Source organism: Nesoenas mayeri, assembly GCF_963082525.1.
Source record: "Nesoenas mayeri genome assembly, chromosome: 9".
In the NCBI taxonomy this organism is placed as follows: Eukaryota; Metazoa; Chordata; class Aves; order Columbiformes; family Columbidae; genus Nesoenas; species Nesoenas mayeri.
The window spans coordinates 7811940-7838439 of NC_137557.1; the positions used below are offsets into that span (position 1 = coordinate 7811940).

The 26500-nt window shown below is 55.6% G+C and overlaps 1 protein-coding gene across 1 annotated transcript in view; it reads left to right on the forward strand.

The window, feature by feature from the left end:
- Window positions 1-26500, forward strand: part of FCGBP (Fc gamma binding protein) — a gene marked incomplete at both ends in the record, with an annotated part of 50511 nt that overhangs the window by 7765 nt on the left and 16246 nt on the right. Inside the window, 42 exons of the mRNA XM_080349700.1 lie at window positions 1457-1600; window positions 2040-2296; window positions 2400-2484; window positions 2609-2674; window positions 2783-3024; window positions 3120-3403; window positions 3510-3787; window positions 4079-4677; window positions 5059-5623; window positions 5775-5974; window positions 6077-6457; window positions 6811-7097; window positions 7785-8056; window positions 8645-8737; window positions 9109-9350; window positions 9446-9729; window positions 9836-10113; window positions 10406-11004; window positions 11369-11933; window positions 12085-12284; window positions 12387-12767; window positions 13121-13407; window positions 14095-14366; window positions 14955-15047; window positions 15419-15660; window positions 15756-16039; window positions 16146-16423; window positions 16716-17314; window positions 17679-18243; window positions 18395-18594; window positions 18697-19077; window positions 19431-19717; window positions 20405-20676; window positions 21265-21357; window positions 21729-21970; window positions 22066-22349; window positions 22456-22733; window positions 23026-23624; window positions 23989-24553; window positions 24705-24904; window positions 25007-25387; window positions 25741-26027. Of these exons, the coding sequence (XP_080205826.1) occupies window positions 1457-1600; window positions 2040-2296; window positions 2400-2484; window positions 2609-2674; window positions 2783-3024; window positions 3120-3403; window positions 3510-3787; window positions 4079-4677; window positions 5059-5623; window positions 5775-5974; window positions 6077-6457; window positions 6811-7097; window positions 7785-8056; window positions 8645-8737; window positions 9109-9350; window positions 9446-9729; window positions 9836-10113; window positions 10406-11004; window positions 11369-11933; window positions 12085-12284; window positions 12387-12767; window positions 13121-13407; window positions 14095-14366; window positions 14955-15047; window positions 15419-15660; window positions 15756-16039; window positions 16146-16423; window positions 16716-17314; window positions 17679-18243; window positions 18395-18594; window positions 18697-19077; window positions 19431-19717; window positions 20405-20676; window positions 21265-21357; window positions 21729-21970; window positions 22066-22349; window positions 22456-22733; window positions 23026-23624; window positions 23989-24553; window positions 24705-24904; window positions 25007-25387; window positions 25741-26027 (12991 nt within the window). The remainder of the gene's footprint in view (window positions 1-1456; window positions 1601-2039; window positions 2297-2399; window positions 2485-2608; window positions 2675-2782; window positions 3025-3119; window positions 3404-3509; window positions 3788-4078; window positions 4678-5058; window positions 5624-5774; window positions 5975-6076; window positions 6458-6810; window positions 7098-7784; window positions 8057-8644; window positions 8738-9108; window positions 9351-9445; window positions 9730-9835; window positions 10114-10405; window positions 11005-11368; window positions 11934-12084; window positions 12285-12386; window positions 12768-13120; window positions 13408-14094; window positions 14367-14954; window positions 15048-15418; window positions 15661-15755; window positions 16040-16145; window positions 16424-16715; window positions 17315-17678; window positions 18244-18394; window positions 18595-18696; window positions 19078-19430; window positions 19718-20404; window positions 20677-21264; window positions 21358-21728; window positions 21971-22065; window positions 22350-22455; window positions 22734-23025; window positions 23625-23988; window positions 24554-24704; window positions 24905-25006; window positions 25388-25740; window positions 26028-26500) is intronic.

Consider the following 26500-nt stretch of genomic DNA (forward strand, 5'->3'; position numbering starts at 1 on the left):
GGTATGCCTTGCAGGATGGAACAAAATATTAGGATTTATCATATAACCATGCTTTCATTTGGTTTTGATGCAGATGTAATCCAGTTACAGTTGTACCACCTGCTTGTGACACAGCAAAAGAGAAAGAATATGAAGAACTTTGCAAAATTATTTTGAAAAATAACGGGCCTTTTCAGGTCTGCCATTGGCATATTCCCCCACAGCTGTACTTTGAGAGCTGTGTCTATGACATGTGTGCCACAGAGGGGAATTCTGGACAGTTTTGCAAGATTTTAGAGGCATATGCTGCTGCTTGTGAACTTGGAGGTGTAAATCTGGGTGAATGGAGGGAAGATACCATCTGTGGTAAGTTGTTAGGTCATTTAGCAAATAGTCATCCAATTAAATCCTCATATTACAAATATAAATTCAAATTACTAAGAAGTTGAGCAGAATTTCAGAAAAGGGTGTACAAGGAGACGCGGGAAGCTTTCAAGTGCTTAGTATCTCTGGAAATTTGGCTTCTACTCTAAGCTTCTAATGGGCTTCCAGTATTCACTTTAGAAAGTGATGTTTGGACACTTTTGACCTACAACTGTCATTCAGCATTGGGTCATGAAAGACAACATACACTGTCACTTAAGTGCTCAGCCAGAGACAACCAAGCACCTGCCTAACAGATGACTACTTTGACTTTAATAAAATATTTTCTCTTTTTGAGAAGTGTTAATACATCAGTTATCCAACATATTTGGAGCTCCAGGTTTTCACCAAGCATGTGAAATAAATTCAGAAGTATTTAAACCAGGGCTTTAAAATTAACAAAGGAGATTTCTGAAGCTTGAGGTCCATTCAGACTTCCAGTCATAAAACTATTAGGCCCTTACTATCTAGATAGACTAGTTAGCATAGATGCAAGGCTGGAGGCAAGAAATTGCATCTTCTAGAACTGCTAGAGTGATTACCAAAGTCATTAGAAATGGCAGCCTAAGTATGAGGCTATGACATGAAAAGGCATTCCATAACCTCTTTCCAATTCTGAGACAATACTTCTCATTCCAGTTTATAAGAAGTAATAAGAAATGTCAGACCATTTTGGTTATGATGTCTAGATTTACCTCTAGGCAGGATTTTGAGAACCATTTAAACAGTACTGTGCCAAATAGGACAGTTTTGAGCAATTTGCAATGACCAAGAATTATGACTGTGTAGAGTACATAAAGATAGCATATTAGTGTATTATATTATGAGGATAAATGAGGAAGGGACTTGCAAAATAACATACATTCTCAGGAACTTAAAATTTCATATTTTATAGTCAATTTTTCAGTACTGGGCACTTCTACACATTCCACTATAACATCTCTAAATTTTTCATGAATGTGGGTGCATGAGACCTAGAAGGGCATTGTAAGAACAGAGAGAAGATTCCGACCTCATTGTGGAAACTGTGCTTTTTTTTCTGCACCATATACAGGTACAACCTGCAATATGTCCTGTACATTTGATGTCGACTTCTGTGGATGGGAACAAGCAACCAACGACAACTTTGACTGGATAAGGCACAAGGGGCCGACACCCACACCAGATACTGGCCCTTCCCATGACCACACGACTGGAGGTAGGAACAGCAAACAATGCCTGGCTCTACTTCTCCTGGAAGAGGGTGGGAAGCGTCTTTTGACAGCAAATCTAGGCCACATATTTCTCAGGGTCAATCCAGAGCCTTCTACAGCAGTCAGGAATCTGTTGTGGGGTGGATGAACTGTGCAGGACATGACTGAGCATATGACCTGTCAGCATAAGTTCCAGTAAAAAAGCTTCAGCAAAAGCATATCCAGGCTGACACTGGATCACTGTGGCACTCTACATTTCCATCAGAAGGTTTTACTTTCCCTAAGTAGGATATCAGCGTAATCTGCTGGAAATCCATTTGGGGACTGGAAGTTTAAAGCAGGTGCTGGGTGAAGAAATGCAGTACTATCCACAATCTGTAAATGAAGTGTCTTTGTCTTGTCCTGGCCAATTACTGTGAAAAAGTGACGCTCTGCTTTTTACAGAGGGCTATTATATCTACCTGCAAGGAAGTGAGCATGAGCCAAGTGATGTAGCCCGCTTGGTCAGCCCAGAATGCAGTTCAGAAGGACCACACTGCTTCCGTTTCTGGTATCACATGTACGGAGAGGCTGAAGCAATGGCCTTGCGCGTATATGTAGTTCATGATGAAACATCCACACTGGAATGGAAAGTTGCTGGAAACAAAGGGGACATGTGGAACCTGGGAGAGATCACGGTGTTCAGCGAAGGAAACATGCGGGTAAGGGCAGAGGCCCCTAACGCCAACTGAGATTAACACTGCTTTGTAACAGCACTTCACATGTATGGCTGAAGCTAACACTAGGAACTTTCCCTTCCCTTAGATTGTCTTGGAGGGCATGATAGGTGAAGATTTCCGGAGCGACATAGCATTGGATGACCTGTCCATTAAAAAGGGATCCTGCACAGGTAGAGGACTGGGCTTAGAGGAGGGCGGCTTGAGGAATGTCATGGTTCTTCTGGCAGTCAATGCAGTTTCTGTGTTGATGAAGTTGGTCTGCATTGATTTGTTGTACTGTTGTCTCTTTCATAGGTGATGTGACGACGACAACACCAGGAACTGCAACCACCACACCTTCAGCACCCATACCAATCCTAGGTGAGGAGACCAGTCAAGGGGCTGATAATCTTTGTGGAAGATGGAAAGGGGAGAATAGGCAACAGGATGGGGCTTAACTGAACGTTTCCTTGGTATTTCCACTGTCAGGCACCTGTGTGGTGGAAGGAGACCCTCACTACCACACGTTTGACAACCAGCTCCACCACTTCATGGGCACCTGCACCTACACCCTCTCCAAGCTGTGTGAGAGCAACAGCTCACTGCCCTACTTCAACGTGGAAGCAGCCAACGAGCACAGGGGAGGCAACACTCGCGTGTCCTATGTCCAATATGTGGATGTTGATGTGTACGGCCAGAGGATAAGGCTGGAGAAAGGCGGAGTGGTGACGGTAAGCACAAGGGGAAGAGGTGGTGGAGCTTTGTGAGAGGAGAGAGCTGTGCCAGCTGGGTTGCTCCAACCCTGTGTTGGTTTCTGTCCTTCCAGGTCAACGGAGTGGCAGAGATCCTGCCCTGCACCCCAGCCGTGGGCGTGCAGGTCTCATCCAGTGGGTTCTACACAGTGATCACAACAGACTTTGGCTTGACAGTGAAGTTTGATGGGTCCCATCGGGTGGAGGTGACACTTCCAAGCACCTTTGGGCAGAAGGTCTGTGGCATGTGCGGTAACTACAACGGAATGGCAGCAGATGACTTCCTGAACCCAGAAGGGGTGCTGGAGCCAGACTCCACCAGCCTGGGCAACAGCTGGCAGGTGTCCAACGACAGCAGGTGTGTGTGGCCCCCCAGCAGGTCTGGGGACATGTTGGGCAAGGGGAGGGGGCACCAGGAGAAGCCCCCAGATGACCCAGGGGCCCTTCTCCCTGTCTTTCCACAGCTGCTCAGCCGGACCGCTGCCCACCCCACCCTGCACTGAGACCGACAAGGAAGTCATTGCCAGCAGCAGCTTCTGTGGGCTCCTCACTGACACCAGCGGCCCGTTTCAGATGTGCCACGCTGTGCTGAGCCCCAGCGCTTACTTTGACACCTGTCTTTATGACCTGTGTGAGCTGGGCCTGGACCACGAGACCCTGTGCAAGAGCTTGCAGTCCTACGCGGATGCCTGCCAGTCGCTTGGTGTCAAGATCCCTGCATGGAGGAACGCAACCTTCTGCCGTAAGTCCACAGACAGGACCACGGATGCTAACTCTCAGGAGAACACAGCATAGGAATGAAAGTGGGGTGGGGAATAAGAAATACTTGCATTCCATACCACGTGGGTATGCAGGGGGTTTTCACTATTAGAGGCACCATATCCTGGTCCATTTGGTCAGGTATGACTTAATATATGTGCTGAGCCAAGTAGACCACAAGGAAAACGGAGAACCTTAGTCTTTCAAAAGGGAAAACAGAGCCCAGAGAAGTGTGATATGCTTCAAGTAATGGCCGTGTCTTCTGTCTCGGCAGCCATCACCTGTCCAGCCAACAGTCACTACGAGCCCTGTGCTGCGGCCTGCCCTGCCACCTGTGTTGACCCAATGGCTCCTGTTACCTGCAGCCAACCGTGCGTGGAAGGATGTGTGTGTGACAGCGGGTACCTGCTCTACAATGACCGATGCGTGCCCAGCCAGCAGTGCGGATGCTGGCACAACGGGCAGCACTACCCTGTGGGCTCAGAGTTCTGGGCCGACAACAGCTGCTCTTTAAAGTGCACGTGTCCTGCACGGGGAAGCAAAGTCCAGTGCTTCAGTGCCTCATGCCCTCCCGGCCAGTACTGTGGCGTGCAGAATGGGAAACCTGAGTGCCTCGAACAGTCTTACGGCATCTGCCACGTCCACGGTGACCCTCACTACTACACCTTTGACAAGGTGACGCACAACTTCATGGGCACCTGCACCTACACCCTGGCCAAAGTGTGCTCCAACACCACCTCCCTGCCCTACTTCAATGTCGAGGCCAAGAACGAGCATCGTGGCAGCACCAGCGTGTCCTATGTGCGTGAGGTCGTGGTTGAAGTCTACGGGGAGCGCATCACCATGGTCAAGAAGGAGACGAGCCAAGTGCTGGTAGGCAGTGGGGCTGGCACGAGCATGGCATCGCAGGAAGGCAGTGTGGGCATTTCTTGGCAGGGCCTGGTGTGTACCAGACATGTCCATTGGCCCAGACTTGGGTGGGTTTCCCTGAAGCCTGTGGGTTGCTTTGTTTTTCCTTTCTGGAGTGTCTGAAGCTGGAAGAGTCAAATGGGGAATGTGGCCCAAGTTGAACAGAGGCCCCTGCAGAGTGCAGAGTACAGACACGGCTCTGCAAGCCACAGCAGGGGTGTCTGGGTGTGAGGGCATCACGGCACTGGTTTGCCGTGCCCAAACTGGCAGCTGATTTCTGTGGGGTAGGAAACCCCAGGGAGGCCAGGGACAAGTGCAGGGTCAATTGTGGTGTGTTTGCCCCAGGTGAACAATGTGCGCCGGACCTTGCCGGTGAGCGCAGCGGCAGGTGCCATCACGGTGAGCAGGAGCGGCCGCTACATCGTCCTGGAGACAGACTTCAACCTCGTAGTGTCCTACGACACTGACCACTCAGTGGAGGTGAAGGTGCCCACCACCTACTTCAACCTGACCTGTGGCATGTGCGGGAACTTCAACAACCGGGGAGAGGACGATTACATGATGCCCAACGGGCAGCAAGCTGCAAACACCAATGAGCTTGGGCAGAGCTGGCAGGTCTCAGACGGAGACACCTCTTGCGGTGTCCCCGAAGCCTCCCCACCCTGCAGTGCAGAAGAGGAGACACTCTACCGATCGGACGAATTCTGTGGCATACTGACTGCCAGGCCTGGCTCTTTTGAGAGCTGCCACGCCGTGATCAACCCCCAGAGCTACTTTGAGACCTGCTTCTATGACCTTTGTGCCCTGCATGGTGGCCAGGAGGTCCTGTGTGCTGCTCTGGAGGCCTACGCGGACGCATGCCAGGCAGCGGGCGTGACTCTTCTTCCCTGGAGGAATGCCACCTTCTGCCGTGAGTACCTGCCTTGCCGTTGCCAGAAGGGAAATGTGCTGCTCCTTGTGCCCAGAATCCCTGGCCAAAGCAAGCCTTTGGTGTTCCCTTTCCCCAAATGTCATTCTTCCTTGACACCTTGCTGGACCTAATTGTCCCCTTCCCCTTGCAGCACTGTTGTGCCCCGCCAACAGCTACTATGACCCTTGCATGACCGGCTGTCCTGCCACCTGTGTTGACCGGCAAGCCCCACAAAACTGCTCCAAGCCCTGCATGGAGGGCTGTGCATGTACCTCTGGCTTCCTCCTCAGCGGAGACACCTGTGTGCCCGAGGCCAACTGTGGCTGCCTCTTTGAGGGCAACTACTACAGCGTGAGTAAAAACCTTGCCCTGGCTTGCAGCCCTCCCAGGACACTCCCTTGCCTCTAGTTTTCCTGCCTGATACACTGACGCTCGCTGTTTCTCTGCCTGCAGGAAGGCGAGTACTCTGTGAGCGAGAACTGCACTCGCCAGTGCCGGTGTGAAGCCAATGGCCAAATGAGTTGCTCTGCATTGTCCTGTGCTGAGGACGAGGTGTGCAAGATCCAGAACGGCCAGAGGGGCTGTTACCCACCCAGCACTGCTCTCTGCCACATCTACGGCGACCCTCATTACAGCACCTTCGATGGGAAGCTTCACCACTTCCAGGGCGCCTGCAACTACACGGTGGTGACAGGCTGTGACAACTCCTCCGTTGGGTTCAGCATCACCACCCGCAACGAACATCGCGGCAGTCAGAGCTGGACAGCACTGAACTCTGTGGCACTGTCCATGGAAGGCCTCCACATTGAGCTGCGCAAGAACAAGGCCGTCTACGTAAGCCCCTCCTTTTTACACCTAAGAACTGTAGGTGCCATTAAGTACCACTGTGTCCCCAGGAAGAGCCTGATATTCCCCGAGCCTGGAGACAAGCTCACAGAAGAGCATGGGAAGGCTCTGAGCGGGGCAGATACAGCTGCTCGCGCAGCACCAGATTTTCGGCTTGGTTTCCTGAGCTTTTGGTGTGCTGTGTGTAGAGCAGCTGCTGTTCTCATAGGCCTGAGCAGGGTTTCTCAGGCCAGCAGTGCTTCTGGCTCACTGGGTCCTGGCACCAGCCCAAGGAAGAACAGTGACGTCTCAGTGGCGGGCATCTCCTTATGTTTCTGTCTCCTTCTGTCCTCCTTCTTCAGATCAACGGTGCTCTGGCCTCCCTGCCTGCTTCTCCTGCCCCCGGGGTGAACATTTCCTTGAGCGGCTCCTACGTGCGGGTGTCTACCAGTCTGGGCCTGCAGCTGCAGTTCAACGGGGACCATGAGCTGCTAGTGACTGTGTCTGAGAAGTACAAGGGCAAACTGTGTGGGCTGTGTGGGACGTACACCGGGAGCCCGGAGGACGACTTCACGCGACCCGATGGGGTTGTTGTGCCCAACTTCAATGACTTTGGAAACAGCTGGATGGTGCCGGACGATGAGTGGCCGTGAGTGTTTGTTCAGTCTCAGAGATGGCAGACAGAAGGGGGAGTGGGAGAGTGGAGCTGTGAGGGGCACCAGGAGGGAGGGTAGGTAATGGCAGGCACAGGCCAAGGCAGAGGAGCCAGGCAGTTGCGGGAAAGCGTGTGAGTCGACGTGGAGGCTCCACAGCAGCAGATGTATCCTTGTGGCATCTCACCTCCGCACTGCACCCGCCAGCGGGATGTTCTGTCTGCAACTGGGTGCAAGACGTGTGGCCGTTCCCCTTTCCCCTCACGGATGGCTTGCTGGTGGCAGCGTCCAGGTCCCTCCATGCAGTCAGGGTGCCCTGTGGTCTCTCCCCATGGGCGCTCGAGAGGGCTCCTATTCTGAGACCTCGGTGACCTCTGTGCAGGGCCCTGCCATCCCACTCCACGTCTTACCGTTCCTGACCCCAGAAAGAGTGGGCTGAGGCCTTGGCATGAGACCTTTCCCAAGCTGTTGAGTCATGGGTTTCTGTCCACCCAATGCCACGGAAGGTAATGGTGACTGTGGTGCGTGCTGCCCGCCCTCACAAGTGACAGCCGTGGGTGCCTTGTGTTAGCAAGGGATCAGGACTCCAGAGGCTGAGGTTTTGCCTGGGGAGGAGGTCTAGAAATGGTGTGGTTGGGGTCCACAGGCTGCTATGAGCTCAGTGCTGCCTGTCTGCTTTGCAGGTGTGACCCTGCCACCAGCCCGCCTGTGTCTTGCTCCCCCGAGGAGGAGGAGGAAGCTGAGCAGCAGTGTGCAATCCTCACGCAGCTCGGTGGCGCGTTCCAGCCGTGCCACGCAGTTCTGCCACCCAATACGTACTTTGAGAGCTGTGTCTATGACCAGTGTGCCACGGGTGGCAGCACGGAGCAGCTCTGCAATGACCTGGGGGCCTATGCCGCAGCCTGTGCTGAGGCAGGCGTTGCTCTGGGAGACTGGAGTGCTGGCACTATCTGTGGTAAGTGTTCCATTGACCTCCTTTGGAGGTCTACATGCTGGTGGCAGAGCCCGTGACAAGCAGGGCTCATTCTGAGATATGACACTCTTTGATTCCTGCTATTGGCCTCCCTGGTCACAATATTGGGATGGTGTTTGGGATGGGTGGACCAGCTGTCCGCAACAAACACGCGGTGTTGGTCAGGATCTCCTCTAAGTATCTCTTGTGCTAGGCCCGTCAGCCAGAGAACCTGGGACCACCTTGCCAAGCACCACAACACCACCTCTGCTTACACCAAGACCCACACCAACTTAGATGCTCTCATGCTCCATCCCCATCTTCTAGTGCCAAGTGTTCAGTTAACTTTACTTGACCTCATGGCAAGGGGATGCAGTTCCTGTATCCAATAGCTGCTTGTTTCCTTCTGTCCTCCAGCTATGCTGGTGCGGGAACACTCGAGTGCAGGAATCTCTGCTGAGGAGTTGCTGTGTGATCCCTGCCCTGTGCCTCTCTGGTCGCGATGTTGGGTTGTTTGGAAAGGGTGGACCAGATGCCTGGAACAAATCTCCTCTGTTGACAATGATCACTTCTACCTCTGTCTTTCCATAGGTCCACTTCCTTCTACACCCTCGACCCCATTGCCGGATACCACAACAGGGCCACCCGACACAACACCATCATCATCTCCTGGGCTGAGTTCAGGTACTGCTGGCTTTGGTGGTCTTTTGTCATCTTCAACACCCATAGTGGACACATAGTGGATTTGCATTGGATGGCTGTTATTTGCTTTGTGTCGCTATCCTGAAAAACAGAGACACACATTGAGGGCCATTCTCTTTCTGAGGGCTGGTTGGGGCACCTGTCTTTCTGGCGTTTAGGTGTTTGAGGAGGTATGAGTCAGACACCTGGAAAAAAAACCAATCCTGTCTTAACACAGGTCTCCTCTGACTCTGTCTCTTGGTAAAAGAAGCAGACCATTCATTTGGCTGATGTTCTTTGTGCAAGGCGGGCAGTGGAGAATAGGTGGAAGAATGGGGCTTAACTGAACATTTCCTTGGTCTTTCCACTGTCAGGCACCTGTGTGGTGGAAGGAGACCCTCACTACCACACGTTTGACAACCAGCTTCACCACTTCATGGGCACCTGCACCTACACCCTCTCCAAGCTGTGTGAGAGCAACAGCTCACTGCCCTACTTCAACGTGGAAGCAGCCAACGAGCACAGGGGAGGCAACACGCGCGTGTCCTATGTCCAATACGTGGATGTTGATGTGTACGGCCAGAGGATAAGGCTGGAGAAAGGCGGAGCGGTGACGGTAAGCACAAGGGGAAGAGGTGGTGGAGCTTTGTGAGAGGAGAGAGCTGTGCCAGCTGGGTTGCTCCAACCCTGTGTTGGTTTCTGTCCTTCCAGGTCAACGGAGTGGCAGAGATCCTGCCCTGCACCCCAGCCGTGGGCGTGCAGGTCTCATCCAGTGGGTTCTACACAGTGATCACAACAGACTTTGGCTTGACAGTGAAGTTTGATGGGTCCCATCGGGTGGAGGTGACACTTCCAAGCACCTTTGGGCAGAAGGTCTGTGGCATGTGCGGTAACTACAACGGAATGGCAGCAGATGACTTCCTGAACCCAGAAGGGGTGCTGGAGCCAGACTCCACCAGCCTGGGCAACAGCTGGCAGGTGTCCAACGACAGCAGGTGTGTGTGGCCCCCCAGCAGGTCTGGGGACATGTTGGGCAAGGGGAGGGGGCACCAGGAGAAGCCCCCAGATGACCCAGAGGCCCTTCTCCCTGTCTTTCCACAGCTGCTCAGCCGGACCGCTGCCCACCCCACCCTGCACTGAGACCGACAAGGAAGTCATTGCCAGCAGCAGCTTCTGTGGGCTCCTCACTGACACCAGCGGCCCGTTTCAGATGTGCCACGCTGTGCTGAGCCCCAGCGCTTACTTTGACACCTGCCTTTATGACCTGTGTGAGCTGGGGCTGGACCATGAGACCCTGTGCAAGAGCTTGCAGTCCTACGCGGATGCCTGCCAGTCGCTTGGTGTCAAGATCCCTGCATGGAGGAACGCAACCTTCTGCCGTAAGTCCACAGACAGGACCACGGATGCTAACTCTCAGGAGAACACAGCATAGGAATGAAAGTGGGGTTGGGGAATAAGAAATACTTGCATTCCATACCACGTGGGTATGCAGGGAGTTTTCACTATTAGAGGCACCATATCCTGGTCCACTTGGTCAGGTATGGCTTAATATATGCGCTGAGCCAAGTAGACCACAGGGAAAACAGAGAACATTAGTCTTTCAAAAGGGAAAACAGAGCCCAGAGAAGTGTGTTATGCTTCAAGTAATGGCCACGTCTTCTGTCTCGGCAGCCATCACCTGTCCAGCCAACAGTCACTACGAGCCCTGTGCTGCGGCCTGCCCTGCCACCTGTGTTGACCCAATGGCTCCTGTTACCTGCAGCCAGCCGTGCGTGGAGGGATGTGTGTGTGACAGCGGGTACCTGCTCTACAATGACCGATGCGTGCCCAGCCAGCAGTGCGGATGCTGGCACAACGGGCAGCACTACCCTGTGGGCTCAGAGTTCTGGGCCGACAACAGCTGCTCTTTAAAGTGCACGTGTCCTGCGCGGGGAAGCAAAGTCCAGTGCTCCAGTGCCTCATGCCCTGCCGGCCAGTACTGTGGCGTGCAGAATGGGAAACCTGAGTGCCTCGAACAGTCTTACGGCATCTGCCACGTCCACGGTGACCCTCACTACTACACCTTTGACAAGGTGACGCACAACTTCATGGGCACCTGCACCTACACCCTGGCCAAAGTGTGCTCCAACACCACCTCCCTGCCCTACTTCAATGTCGAGGCCAAGAACGAGCATCGTGGCAGCACCAGCGTGTCCTATGTGCGCGAGGTCGTGGTTGAAGTCTACGGGGAGCGCATCACCATGGTCAAGGAGGAGACGAGCCAAGTGCTGGTAGGCAGCGCAGTAGCGTTCACATCTCTTGGCAGGGCCTGGCATATACCAGCCATCTCCATTGTGCCGGACATGTTCATTGTCCCAGCTGTGGGTGGGCTTCCCTGAAGCCTGTGGGTTGCTTTGTTTTTCCTTTCTGGAGTGTCTGAAGCTGGAAGAGTCAAATGGGGAATGTGGCCCAAGTCGAATAGAAGCCCCTGCAGAGTGCAGACACGGCTCTGCAAGCCGCAGCAGGGGTGTCTGGGTGTGAGGGCATCACGGCACTGGTTTGCCGTGCCCAAACTGGCAGCTGATTTCTGTGGGGTAGGAAACCCCAGGGAGGCCAGGGACAAGTGCAGGGTCAATTGTGGTGTGTTTGCCCCAGGTGAACAATGTGCGCCGGACCTTGCCGGTGAGCGCAGCGGCAGGTGCCATCACGGTGAGCAGGAGCGGCCGCTACATCATCCTGGAGACAGACTTCAACCTCGTAGTGTCCTACGACACTGACCACTCAGTGGAGGTGAAGGTGCCCACCACCTACTTCAACCTGACCTGTGGCATGTGCGGGAACTTCAACAACCGGGGAGAGGACGATTACATGATGCCCAACGGGCAGCAAGCTGCAAACACCAATGAGCTTGGGCAGAGCTGGCAGGTCCCAGACGGAGACACCTCTTGCGGTGTCCCCGAAGCCTCCCCACCCTGCAGTGCAGAAGAGGAGACACTCTACCGATCGGACGAATTCTGTGGCATACTGACTGCCAGGCCTGGCTCTTTTGAGAGCTGCCACGCCGTGATCAACCCCCAGAGCTACTTTGAGACCTGCTTCTATGACCTTTGTGCCCTGCATGGTGGCCAGGAGGTCCTGTGTGCTGCTCTGGAGGCCTACGCGGACGCATGCCAGGCAGCGGGCGTGACTCTTCTTCCCTGGAGGAATGCCACCTTCTGCCGTGAGTACCTGCCTTGCCGTTGCCAGAAGGGAAATGTGCTGCTCCTTGTGCCCAGAATCCCTGGCCAAAGCAAGCCTTTGGTGTTCCCTTTCCCCAAATGTCATTCTTCCTTGACACCTTGCTGGACCTAATTGTCCCCTTCCCCTTGCAGCACTGTTGTGCCCCGCCAACAGCTACTATGACCCTTGCATGACCGGCTGTCCTGCCACCTGTGTTGACCGGCAAGCCCCACAAAACTGCTCCAAGCCCTGCATGGAGGGCTGTGCATGTACCTCTGGCTTCCTCCTCAGCGGAGACACCTGTGTGCCCGAGGCCAACTGTGGCTGCCTCTTTGAGGGCAACTACTACAGCGTGAGTAAAAACCTTGCCCTGGCTTGCAGCCCTCCCAGGACACTCCCTTGCCTCTAGTTTTCCTGCCTGATACACTGACGCTCGCTGTTTCTCTGCCTGCAGGAAGGCGAGTACTCTGTGAGCGAGAACTGCACTCGCCAGTGCCGGTGTGAAGCCAATGGCCAAATGAGTTGCTCTGCATTGTCCTGTGCTGAGGACGAGGTGTGCAAGATCCAGAACGGCCAGAGGGGCTGTTACCCACCCAGCACTGCTCTCTGCCACATCTACGGCGACCCTCATTACAGCACCTTCGATGGGAAGCTTCACCACTTCCAGGGCGCCTGCAACTACACGGTGGTGACAGGCTGTGACAACTCCTCCGTTGGGTTCAGCATCACCACCCGCAACGAACATCGCGGCAGTCAGAGCTGGACAGCACTGAACTCTGTGGCACTGTCCATGGAAGGCCTCCACATTGAGCTGCGCAAGAACAAGGCCGTCTACGTAAGCCCCTCCTTTTTACACCTAAGAACTGTAGGTGCCATTAAGTACCACTGTGTCCCCAGGAAGAGCCTGATATTCCCCGAGCCTGGAGACAAGCTCACAGAAGAGCATGGGAAGGCTCTGAGCGGGGCAGATACAGCTGCTCGCGCAGCACCAGATTTTCGGCTTGGTTTCCTGAGCTTTTGGTGTGCTGTGTGTAGAGCAGCTGCTGTTCTCATAGGCCTGAGCAGGGTTTCTCAGGCCAGCAGTGCTTCTGGCTCACTGGGTCCTGGCACCAGCCCAAGGAAGAACAGTGACGTCTCAGTGGCGGGCATCTCCTTATGTTTCTGTCTCCTTCTGTCCTCCTTCTTCAGATCAACGGTGCTCTGGCCTCCCTGCCTGCTTCTCCTGCCCCCGGGGTGAACATTTCCTTGAGCGGCTCCTACGTGCGGGTGTCTACCAGTCTGGGCCTGCAGCTGCAGTTCAACGGGGACCATGAGCTGCTAGTGACCGTGTCTGAGAAGTACAAGGGCAAACTGTGTGGGCTGTGTGGGACGTACACCGGGAGCCCGGAGGACGACTTCACGCGACCCGATGGGGTTGTTGTGCCCAACTTCAATGACTTTGGAAACAGCTGGATGGTGCCGGACGATGAGTGGCCGTGAGTGTTTGTTCAGTCTCAGAGATGGCAGACAGAAGGGGGAGTGGGAGAGTGGAGCTGTGAGGGGCACCAGGAGGGAGGGTAGGTAATGGCAGGCACAGGCCAAGGCAGAGGAGCCAGGCAGTTGCGGGAAAGCGTGTGAGACGACGTGGAGGCTCCACAGCAGCAGATGTATCCTTGTGGCATCTCACCTCCGCACTGCACCCGCCAGCGGGATGTTCTGTCTGCAACTGGGTGCAAGACGTGTGGCCGTTCCCCTTTCCCCTCACGGATGGCTTGCTGGTGGCAGCGTCCAGGTCCCTCCATGCAGTCAGGGTGCCCTGTGGTCTCTCCCCATGGGCGCTCGAGAGGGCTCCTGTTCTGAGACCTCGGTGACCTCTGTGCAGGGCCCTGCCATCCCACTCCACGTCTTACCGTTCCTGACCCCAGAAAGAGTGGGCTGAGGCCTTGGCATGAGACCTTTCCCAAGCTGTTGAGTCATGGGTTTCTGTCCACCCAATGCCACGGAAGGTAATGGTGACTGTGGTGCGTGCTGCCCGCCCTCACAAGTGACAGCCGTGGGTGCCTTGTGTTAGCAAGGGATCAGGACTCCAGAGGCTGAGGTTTTGCCTGGGGAGGAGGTCTAGAAATGGTGTGGTTGGGGTCCACAGGCTGCTATGAGCTCAGTGCTGCCTGTCTGCTTTGCAGGTGTGACCCTGCCACCAGCCCGCCTGTGTCTTGCTCCCCCGAGGAGGAGGAGGAAGCTGAGCAGCAGTGTGCAATCCTCACGCAGCTCGGTGGCGCGTTCCAGCCGTGCCACGCAGTTCTGCCACCCAATACGTACTTTGAGAGCTGTGTCTATGACCAGTGTGCCACGGGTGGCAGCACGGAGCAGCTCTGCAATGACCTGGGGGCCTATGCCGCAGCCTGTGCTGAGGCAGGCGTTGCTCTGGGAGACTGGAGTGCTGGCACTATCTGTGGTAAGTGTTCCATTGACCTCCTTTGGAGGTCTACATGCTGGTGGCAGAGCCCGTGACAAGCAGGGCTCATTCTGAGATATGACACTCTTTGATTCCTGCTATTGGCCTCCCTGGTCACAATATTGGGATGGTGTTTGGGATGGGTGGACCAGCTGTCCGCAACAAACACGCGGTGTTGGTCAGGATCTCCTCTAAGTATCTCTTGTGCTAGGCCCGTCAGCCAGAGAACCTGGGACCACCTTGCCAAGCACCACAACACCACCTCTGCTTACACCAAGACCCACACCAACTTAGATGCTCTCATGCTCCATCCCCATCTTCTAGTGCCAAGTGTTCAGTTAACTTTACTTGACCTCATGGCAAGGGGATGCAGTTCCTGTATCCAATAGCTGCTTGTTTCCTTCTGTCCTCCAGCTATGCTGGTGCGGGAACACTCGAGTGCAGGAATCTCTGCTGAGGAGTTGCTGTGTGATCCCTGCCCTGTGCCTCTCTGGTCGCGATGTTGGGTTGTTTGGAAAGGGTGGACCAGATGCCTGGAACAAATCTCCTCTGTTGACAATGATCACTTCTACCTCTGTCTTTCCATAGGTCCACTTCCTTCTACACCCTCGACCCCATTGCCGGATACCACAACAGGGCCACCCGACACAACACCATCATCATCTCCTGGGCTGAGTTCAGGTACTGCTGGCTTTGGTGGTCTTTTGTCATCTTCAACACCCATAGTGGACACATAGTGGATTTGCATTGGATGGCTGTTATTTGCTTTGTGTCGCTATCCTGAAAAACAGAGACACACATTGAGGGCCATTCTCTTTCTGAGGGCTGGTTGGGGCACCTGTCTTTCTGGCGTTTAGGTGTTTGAGGAGGTATGAGTCAGACACCTGGAAAAAAAACCAATCCTGTCTTAACACAGGTCTCCTCTGACTCTGTCTCTTGGTAAAAGAAGCAGACCATTCATTTGGCTGATGTTCTTTGTGCAAGGCGGGCAGTGGAGAATAGGTGGAAGAATGGGGCTTAACTGAACATTTCCTTGGTCTTTCCACTGTCAGGCACCTGTGTGGTGGAAGGAGACCCTCACTACCACACGTTTGACAACCAGCTTCACCACTTCATGGGCACCTGCACCTACACCCTCTCCAAGCTGTGTGAGAGCAACAGCTCACTGCCCTACTTCAACGTGGAAGCAGCCAACGAGCACAGGGGAGGCAACACGCGCGTGTCCTATGTCCAATACGTGGATGTTGATGTGTACGGCCAGAGGATAAGGCTGGAGAAAGGCGGAGCGGTGACGGTAAGCACAAGGGGAAGAGGTGGTGGAGCTTTGTGAGAGGAGAGAGCTGTGCCAGCTGGGTTGCTCCAACCCTGTGTTGGTTTCTGTCCTTCCAGGTCAACGGAGTGGCAGAGATCCTGCCCTGCACCCCAGCCGTGGGCGTGCAGGTCTCATCCAGTGGGTTCTACACAGTGATCACAACAGACTTTGGCTTGACAGTGAAGTTTGATGGGTCCCATCGGGTGGAGGTGACACTTCCAAGCACCTTTGGGCAGAAGGTCTGTGGCATGTGCGGTAACTACAACGGAATGGCAGCAGATGACTTCCTGAACCCAGAAGGGGTGCTGGAGCCAGACTCCACCAGCCTGGGCAACAGCTGGCAGGTGTCCAACGACAGCAGGTGTGTGTGGCCCCCCAGCAGGTCTGGGGACATGTTGGGCAAGGGGAGGGGGCACCAGGAGAAGCCCCCAGATGACCCAGAGGCCCTTCTCCCTGTCTTTCCACAGCTGCTCAGCCGGACCGCTGCCCACCCCACCCTGCACTGAGACCGACAAGGAAGTCATTGCCAGCAGCAGCTTCTGTGGGCTCCTCACTGACACCAGCGGCCCGTTTCAGATGTGCCACGCTGTGCTGAGCCCCAGCGCTTACTTTGACACCTGCCTTTATGACCTGTGTGAGCTGGGGCTGGACCATGAGACCCTGTGCAAGAGCTTGCAGTCCTACGCGGATGCCTGCCAGTCGCTTGGTGTCAAGATCCCTGCATGGAGGAACGCAACCTTCTGCCGTAAGTCCACAGACAGGACCACGGATGCTAACTCTCAGGAGAACACAGCATAGGAATGAAAGTGGGGTTGGGGAATAAGAAATACTTGCATTCCATACCACGTGGGTATGCAGGGAGTTTTCACTATTAGAGGCACCATATCCTGGTCCACTTGGTCAGGTATGGCTTAATATATGCGCTGAGCCAAGTAGACCACAGGGAAAACAGAGAACATTAGTCTTTCAAAAGGGAAAACAGAGCCCAGAGAAGTGTGTTATGCTTCAAGTAATGGCCACGTCTTCTGTCTCGGCAGCCATCACCTGTCCAGCCAACAGTCACTACGAGCCCTGTGCTGCGGCCTGCCCTGCCACCTGTGTTGACCCAATGGCTCCTGTTACCTGCAGCCAGCCGTGCGTGGAGGGATGTGTGTGTGACAGCGGGTACCTGCTCTACAATGACCGATGCGTGCCCAGCCAGCAGTGCGGATGCTGGCACAACGGGCAGCACTACCCTGTGGGCTCAGAGTTCTGGGCCGACAACAGCTGCTCTTTAAAGTGCACGTGTCCTGCGCGGGGAAGCAAAGTCCAGTGCTCCAGTGCCTCATGCCCTGCCGGCCAGTACTGTGGCGTGCAGAATGGGAAACCTGAGTGCCTCGAACAGTCTTACGGCATCTGCCACGTCCACGGTGACCCTCACTACTACACCTTTGACAAGGTGACGCACAACTTCATGGGCACCTGCACCTACACCCTGGCCAAAGTGTGCTCCAACACCACCTCCCTGCCCTACTTCAATGTCGAGGCCAAGAACGAGCATCGTGGCAGCACCAGCGTGTCCTATGTGCGCGAGGTCGTGGTTGAAGTCTACGGGGAGCGCATCACCATGGTCAAGGAGGAGACGAGCCAAGTGCTGGTAGGCAGCGCAGTAGCGTTCACATCTCTTGGCAGGGCCTGGCATATACCAGCCATCTCCATTGTGCCGGACATGTTCATTGTCCCAGCTGTGGGTGGGCTTCCCTGAAGCCTGTGGGTTGCTTTGTTTTTCCTTTCTGGAGTGTCTGAAGCTGGAAGAGTCAAATGGGGAATGTGGCCCAAGTCGAATAGAAGCCCCTGCAGAGTGCAGACACGGCTCTGCAAGCCGCAGCAGGGGTGTCTGGGTGTGAGGGCATCACGGCACTGGTTTGCCGTGCCCAAACTGGCAGCTGATTTCTGTGGGGTAGGAAACCCCAGGGAGGCCAGGGACAAGTGCAGGGTCAATTGTGGTGTGTTTGCCCCAGGTGAACAATGTGCGCCGGACCTTGCCGGTGAGCGCAGCGGCAGGTGCCATCACGGTGAGCAGGAGCGGCCGCTACATCGTCCTGGAGACAGACTTCAACCTCGTAGTGTCCTACGACACTGACCACTCAGTGGAGGTGAAGGTGCCCACCACCTACTTCAACCTGACCTGTGGCATGTGCGGGAACTTCAACAACCGGGGAGAGGACGATTACATGATGCCCAACGGGCAGCAAGCTGCAAACACCAATGAGCTTGGGCAGAGCTGGCAGGTCCCAGACGGAGACACCTCTTGCGGTGTCCCCGAAGCCTCCCCACCCTGCAGTGCAGAAGAGGAGACACTCTACCGATCGGACGAATTCTGTGGCATACTGACTGCCAGGCCTGGCTCTTTTGAGAGCTGCCACGCCGTGATCAACCCCCAGAGCTACTTTGAGACCTGCTTCTATGACCTTTGTGCCCTGCATGGTGGCCAGGAGGTCCTGTGTGCTGCTCTGGAGGCCTACGCGGACGCATGCCAGGCAGCGGGCGTGACTCTTCTTCCCTGGAGGAATGCCACCTTCTGCCGTGAGTACCTGCCTTGCCGTTGCCAGAAGGGAAATGTGCTGCTCCTTGTGCCCAGAATCCCTGGCCAAAGCAAGCCTTTGGTGTTCCCTTTCCCCAAATGTCATTCTTCCTTGACACCTTGCTGGACCTAATTGTCCCCTTCCCCTTGCAGCACTGTTGTGCCCCGCCAACAGCTACTATGACCCTTGCATGACCGGCTGTCCTGCCACCTGTGTTGACCGGCAAGCCCCACAAAACTGCTCCAAGCCCTGCATGGAGGGCTGTGCATGTACCTCTGGCTTCCTCCTCAGCGGAGACACCTGTGTGCCCGAGGCCAACTGTGGCTGCCTCTTTGAGGGCAACTACTACAGCGTGAGTAAAAACCTTGCCCTGGCTTGCAGCCCTCCCAGGACACTCCCTTGCCTCTAGTTTTCCTGCCTGATACACTGACGCTCGCTGTTTCTCTGCCTGCAGGAAGGCGAGTACTCTGTGAGCGAGAACTGCACTCGCCAGTGCCGGTGTGAAGCCAATGGCCAAATGAGTTGCTCTGCATTGTCCTGTGCTGAGGACGAGGTGTGCAAGATCCAGAACGGCCAGAGGGGCTGTTACCCACCCAGCACTGCTCTCTGCCACATCTATGGCGACCCTCATTACAGCACCTTCGATGGGAAGCTTCACCACTTCCAGGGCGCCTGCAACTACACGGTGGTGACAGGCTGTGACAACTCCTCCGTTGGGTTCAGCATCACCACCCGCAACGAACATCGCGGCAGTCAGAGCTGGACAGCACTGAACTCTGTGGCACTGTCCATGGAAGGCCTCCACATTGAGCTGCGCAAGAACAAGGCCGTCTACGTAAGCCCCTCCTTTTTACACCTAAGAACTGTAGGTGCCATTAAGTACCACTGTGTCCCCAGGAAGAGCCTGATATTCCCCGAGCCTGGAGACAAGCTCACAGAAGAGCATGGGAAGGCTCTGAGCGGGGCAGATACAGCTGCTCGCGCAGCACCAGATTTTCGGCTTGGTTTCCTGAGCTTTTGGTGTGCTGTGTGTAGAGCAGCTGCTGTTCTCATAGGCCTGAGCAGGGTTTCTCAGGCCAGCAGTGCTTCTGGCTCACTGGGTCCTGGCACCAGCCCAAGGAAGAACAGTGACGTCTCAGTGGCGGGCATCTCCTTATGTTTCTGTCTCCTTCTGTCCTCCTTCTTCAGATCAACGGTGCTCTGGCCTCCCTGCCTGCTTCTCCTGCCCCCGGGGTGAACATTTCCTTGAGCGGCTCCTACGTGCGGGTGTCTACCAGTCTGGGCCTGCAGCTGCAGTTCAACGGGGACCATGAGCTGCTAGTGACCGTGTCTGAGAAGTACAAGGGCAAACTGTGTGGGCTGTGTGGGACGTACACCGGGAGCCCGGAGGACGACTTCACGCGACCCGATGGGGTTGTTGTGCCCAACTTCAATGACTTTGGAAACAGCTGGATGGTGCCGGACGATGAGTGGCCGTGAGTGTTTGTTCAGTCTCAGAGATGGCAGACAGAAGGGGGAGTGGGAGAGTGGAGCTGTGAGGGGCACCAGGAGGGAGGGTAGGTAATGGCAGGCACAGGCCAAGGCAGAGGAGCCAGGCAGTTGCGGGAAAGCGTGTGAGACGACGTGGAGGCTCCACAGCAGCAGATGTATCCTTGTGGCATCTCACCTCCGCACTGCACCCGCCAGCGGGATGTTCTGTCTGCAACTGGGTGCAAGACGTGTGGCCGTTCCCCTTTCCCCTCACGGATGGCTTGCTGGTGGCAGCGTCCAGGTCCCTCCATGCAGTCAGGGTGCCCTGTGGTCTCTCCCCATGGGCGCTCGAGAGGGCTCCTGTTCTGAGACCTCGGTGACCTCTGTGCAGGGCCCTGCCATCCCACTCCACGTCTTACCGTTCCTGACCCCAGAAAGAGTGGGCTGAGGCCTTGGCATGAGACCTTTCCCAAGCTGTTGAGTCATGGGTTTCTGTCCACCCAATGCCACGGAAGGTAATGGTGACTGTGGTGCGTGCTGCCCGCCCTCACAAGTGACAGCCGTGGGTGCCTTGTGTTAGCAAGGGATCAGGACTCCAGAGGCTGAGGTTTTGCCTGGGGAGGAGGTCTAGAAATGGTGTGGTTGGGGTCCACAGGCTGCTGTGAGCTCAGTGCTGCCTGTCTGCTTTGCAGGTGTGACCCTGCCACCAGCCCGCCTGTGTCTTGCTCCCCCGAGGAGGAGGAGGAAGCTGAGCAGCAGTGTGCAATCCTCACGCAGCTCGGTGGCGCGTTCCAGCCGTGCCACGCAGTTCTGCCACCCAATACGTACTTTGAGAGCTGTGTCTATGACCAGTGTGCCACGGGTGGCAGCACAGAGCAGCTCTGCAATGACCTGGGGGCCTATGCCGCAGCCTGTGCTGAGGCAGGCGTTGCTCTGGGAGACTGGAGTGCTGGCACTATCTGTGGTAAGTGTTCCATTGACCTCCTTTGGAGGTCTACATGCTGGTGGCAGAGCCCGTGACAAGCAGGGCTCATTCTGAGATATGACACTCTTTGATTCCTGCTATTGGCCTCCCTGGTCACAATATTGGGATGGTGTTTGGGATGGGTGGACCAGCTGTCCGCAACAAACACGCGGTGTTGGTCAGGATCTCCTCTAAGTATCTCTTGTGCTAGGCCCGTCAGCCAGAGAACCTGGGACCACCTTGCCAAGCACCACAACACCACCTCTGCTTACACCAAGACCCACACCAACTTAGATGCTCTCATGCTCCATCCCCATCTTCTAGTGCCAAGTGTTCAGTTAACTTTACTTGACCTCATGGCAAGGGGATGCAGTTCCTGTATCCAATAGCTGCTTGTTTCCTTCTGTCCTCCAGCTATGCTGGTGCGGGAACACTCGAGTGCAGGAATCTCTGCTGAGGAGTTGCTGTGTGATCCCTGCCCTGTGCCTCTCTGGTCGCGATGTTGGGTTGTTTGGAAAGGGTGGACCAGATGCCTGGAACAAATCTCCTCTGTTGACAATGATCACTTCTACCTCTGTCTTTCCATAGGTCCACTTCCTTCTACACCCTCGACCCCATTGCCGGATACCACAACAGGGCCACCCGACACAACACCATCATCATCTCCTGGGCTGAGTTCAGGTACTGCTGGCTTTGGTGGTCTTTTGTCATCTTCAACACCCATAGTGGACACATAGTGGATTTGCATTGGATGGCTGTTATTTGCTTTGTGTCGCTATCCTGAAAAACAGAGACACACATTGAGGGCCATTCTCTTTCTGAGGGCTGGTTGGGGCACCTGTCTTTCTGGCGTTTAGGTGTTTGAGGAGGTATGAGTCAGACACCTGGAAAAAAAACCAATCCTGTCTTAACACAGGTCTCCTCTGACTCTGTCTCTTGGTAAAAGAAGCAGACCATTCATTTGGCTGATGTTCTTTGTGCAAGGCGGGCAGTGGAGAATAGGTGGAAGAATGGGGCTTAACTGAACATTTCCTTGGTCTTTCCACTGTCAGGCACCTGTGTGGTGGAAGGAGACCCTCACTACCACACGTTTGACAACCAGCTTCACCACTTCATGGGCACCTGCACCTACACCCTCTCCAAGCTGTGTGAGAGCAACAGCTCACTGCCCTACTTCAACGTGGAAGCAGCCAACGAGCACAGGGGAGGCAACACGCGCGTGTCCTATGTCCAATACGTGGATGTTGATGTGTACGGCCAGAGGATAAGGCTGGAGAAAGGCGGAGCGGTGACGGTAAGCACAAGGGGAAGAGGTGGTGGAGCTTTGTGAGAGGAGAGAGCTGTGCCAGCTGGGTTGCTCCAACCCTGTGTTGGTTTCTGTCCTTCCAGGTCAACGGAGTGGCAGAGATCCTGCCCTGCACCCCAGCCGTGGGCGTGCAGGTCTCATCCAGTGGGTTCTACACAGTGATCACAACAGACTTTGGCTTGACAGTGAAGTTTGATGGGTCCCATCGGGTGGAGGTGACACTTCCAAGCACCTTTGGGCAGAAGGTCTGTGGCATGTGCGGTAACTACAACGGAATGGCAGCAGATGACTTCCTGAACCCAGAAGGGGTGCTGGAGCCAGACTCCACCAGCCTGGGCAACAGCTGGCAGGTGTCCAACGACAGCAGGTGTGTGTGGCCCCCCAGCAGGTCTGGGGACATGTTGGGCAAGGGGAGGGGGCACCAGGAGAAGCCCCCAGATGACCCAGAGGCCCTTCTCCCTGTCTTTCCACAGCTGCTCAGCCGGACCGCTGCCCACCCCACCCTGCACTGAGACCGACAAGGAAGTCATTGCCAGCAGCAGCTTCTGTGGGCTCCTCACTGACACCAGCGGCCCGTTTCAGATGTGCCACGCTGTGCTGAGCCCCAGCGCTTACTTTGACACCTGCCTTTATGACCTGTGTGAGCTGGGGCTGGACCATGAGACCCTGTGCAAGAGCTTGCAGTCCTACGCGGATGCCTGCCAGTCGCTTGGTGTCAAGATCCCTGCATGGAGGAACGCAACCTTCTGCCGTAAGTCCACAGACAGGACCACGGATGCTAACTCTCAGGAGAACACAGCATAGGAATGAAAGTGGGGTTGGGGAATAAGAAATACTTGCATTCCATACCACGTGGGTATGCAGGGAGTTTTCACTATTAGAGGCACCATATCCTGGTCCACTTGGTCAGGTATGGCTTAATATATGCGCTGAGCCAAGTAGACCACAGGGAAAACAGAGAACATTAGTCTTTCAAAAGGGAAAACAGAGCCCAGAGAAGTGTGTTATGCTTCAAGTAATGGCCACGTCTTCTGTCTCGGCAGCCATCACCTGTCCAGCCAACAGTCACTACGAGCCCTGTGCTGCGGCCTGCCCTGCCACCTGTGTTGACCCAATGGCTCCTGTTACCTGCAGCCAGCCGTGCGTGGAGGGATGTGTGTGTGACAGCGGGTACCTGCTCTACAATGACCGATGCGTGCCCAGCCAGCAGTGCGGATGCTGGCACAACGGGCAGCACTACCCTGTGGGCTCAGAGTTCTGGGCCGACAACAGCTGCTCTTTAAAGTGCACGTGTCCTGCGCGGGGAAGCAAAGTCCAGTGCTCCAGTGCCTCATGCCCTGCCGGCCAGTACTGTGGCGTGCAGAATGGGAAACCTGAGTGCCTCGAACAGTCTTACGGCATCTGCCACGTCCACGGTGACCCTCACTACTACACCTTTGACAAGGTGACGCACAACTTCATGGGCACCTGCACCTACACCCTGGCCAAAGTGTGCTCCAACACCACCTCCCTGCCCTACTTCAATGTCGAGGCCAAGAACGAGCATCGTGGCAGCACCAGCGTGTCCTATGTGCGCGAGGTCGTGGTTGAAGTCTACGGGGAGCGCATCACCATGGTCAAGGAGGAGACGAGCCAAGTGCTGGTAGGCAGCGCAGTAGCGTTCACATCTCTTGGCAGGGCCTGGCATATACCAGCCATCTCCATTGTGCCGGACATGTTCATTGTCCCAGCTGTGGGTGGGCTTCCCTGAAGCCTGTGGGTTGCTTTGTTTTTCCTTTCTGGAGTGTCTGAAGCTGGAAGAGTCAAATGGGGAATGTGGCCCAAGTCGAATAGAAGCCCCTGCAGAGTGCAGACACGGCTCTGCAAGCCGCAGCAGGGGTGTCTGGGTGTGAGGGCATCACGGCACTGGTTTGCCGTGCCCAAACTGGCAGCTGATTTCTGTGGGGTAGGAAACCCCAGGGAGGCCAGGGACAAGTGCAGGGTCAATTGTGGTGTGTTTGCCCCAGGTGAACAATGTGCGCCGGACCTTGCCGGTGAGCGCAGCGGCAGGTGCCATCACGGTGAGCAGGAGCGGCCGCTACATCGTCCTGGAGACAGACTTCAACCTCGTAGTGTCCTACGACACTGACCACTCAGTGGAGGTGAAGGTGCCCACCACCTACTTCAACCTGACCTGTGGCATGTGCGGGAACTTCAACAACCGGGGAGAGGACGATTACATGATGCCCAACGGGCAGCAAGCTGCAAACACCAATGAGCTTGGGCAGAGCTGGCAGGTCCCAGACGGAGACACCTCTTGCGGTGTCCCCGAAGCCTCCCCACCCTGCAGTGCAGAAGAGGAGACACTCTACCGATCGGACGAATTCTGTGGCATACTGACTGCCAGGCCTGGCTCTTTTGAGAGCTGCCACGCCGTGATCAACCCCCAGAGCTACTTTGAGACCTGCTTCTATGACCTTTGTGCCCTGCATGGTGGCCAGGAGGTCCTGTGTGCTGCTCTGGAGGCCTACGCGGACGCATGCCAGGCAGCGGGCGTGACTCTTCTTCCCTGGAGGAATGCCACCTTCTGCCGTGAGTACCTGCCTTGCCGTTGCCAGAAGGGAAATGTGCTGCTCCTTGTGCCCAGAATCCCTGGCCAAAGCAAGCCTTTGGTGTTCCCTTTCCCCAAATGTCATTCTTCCTTGACACCTTGCTGGACCTAATTGTCCCCTTCCCCTTGCAGCACTGTTGTGCCCCGCCAACAGCTACTATGACCCTTGCATGACCGGCTGTCCTGCCACCTGTGTTGACCGGCAAGCCCCACAAAACTGCTCCAAGCCCTGCATGGAGGGCTGTGCATGTACCTCTGGCTTCCTCCTCAGCGGAGACACCTGTGTGCCCGAGGCCAACTGTGGCTGCCTCTTTGAGGGCAACTACTACAGCGTGAGTAAAAACCTTGCCCTGGCTTGCAGCCCTCCCAGGACACTCCCTTGCCTCTAGTTTTCCTGCCTGATACACTGACGCTCGCTGTTTCTCTGCCTGCAGGAAGGCGAGTACTCTGTGAGCGAGAACTGCACTCGCCAGTGCCGGTGTGAAGCCAATGGCCAAATGAGTTGCTCTGCATTGTCCTGTGCTGAGGACGAGGTGTGCAAGATCCAGAACGGCCAGAGGGGCTGTTACCCACCCAGCACTGCTCTCTGCCACATCTATGGCGACCCTCATTACAGCACCTTCGATGGGAAGCTTCACCACTTCCAGGGCGCCTGCAACTACACGGTGGTGACAGGCTGTGACAACTCCTCCGTTGGGTTCAGCATCACCACCCGCAACGAACATCGCGGCAGTCAGAGCTGGACAGCACTGAACTCTGTGGCACTGTCCATGGAAGGCCTCCACATTGAGCTGCGCAAGAACAAGGCCGTCTACGTAAGCCCCTCCTTTTTACACCTAAGAACTGTAGGTGCCATTAAGTACCACTGTGTCCCCAGGAAGAGCCTGATATTCCCCGAGCCTGGAGACAAGCTCACAGAAGAGCATGGGAAGGCTCTGAGCGGGGCAGATACAGCTGCTCGCGCAGCACCAGATTTTCGGCTTGGTTTCCTGAGCTTTTGGTGTGCTGTGTGTAGAGCAGCTGCTGTTCTCATAGGCCTGAGCAGGGTTTCTCAGGCCAGCAGTGCTTCTGGCTCACTGGGTCCTGGCACCAGCCCAAGGAAGAACAGTGACGTCTCAGTGGCGGGCATCTCCTTATGTTTCTGTCTCCTTCTGTCCCCCTTCTTCAGATCAACGGTGCTCTGGCCTCCCTGCCTGCTTCTCCTGCCCCCGGGGTGAACATTTCCTTGAGCGGCTCCTACGTGCGGGTGTCTACCAGTCTGGGCCTGCAGCTGCAGTTCAACGGGGACCATGAGCTGCTAGTGACCGTGTCTGAGAAGTACAAGGGCAAACTGTGTGGGCTGTGTGGGACGTACACCGGGAGCCCGGAGGACGACTTCACGCGACCCGATGGGGTTGTTGTGCCCAACTTCAATGACTTTGGAAACAGCTGGATGGTGCCGGACGATGAGTGGCCGTGAGTGTTTGTTCAGTCTCAGAGATGGCAGACAGAAGGGGGAGTGGGAGAGTGGAGCTGTGAGGGGCACCAGGAGGGAGGGTAGGTAATGGCAGGCACAGGCCAAGGCAGAGGAGCCGGGCAGTTGCGGGAAAGCGTGTGAGACGACGTGGAGGCTCCACAGCAGCAGATGTATCCTTGTGGCATCTCACCTCCGCACTGCACCCGCCAGCGGGATGTTCTGTCTGCAACTGGGTGCAAGACGTGTGGCCGTTCCCCTTTCCCCTCACGGATGGCTTGCTGGTGGCAGCGTCCAGGTCCCTCCATGCAGTCAGGGTGCCCTGTGGTCTCTCCCCATGGGCGCTCGAGAGGGCTCCTGTTCTGAGACCTCGGTGACCTCTGTGCAGGGCCCTGCCATCCCACTCCACGTCTTACCGTTCCTGACCCCAGAAAGAGTGGGCTGAGGCCTTGGCATGAGACCTTTCCCAAGCTGT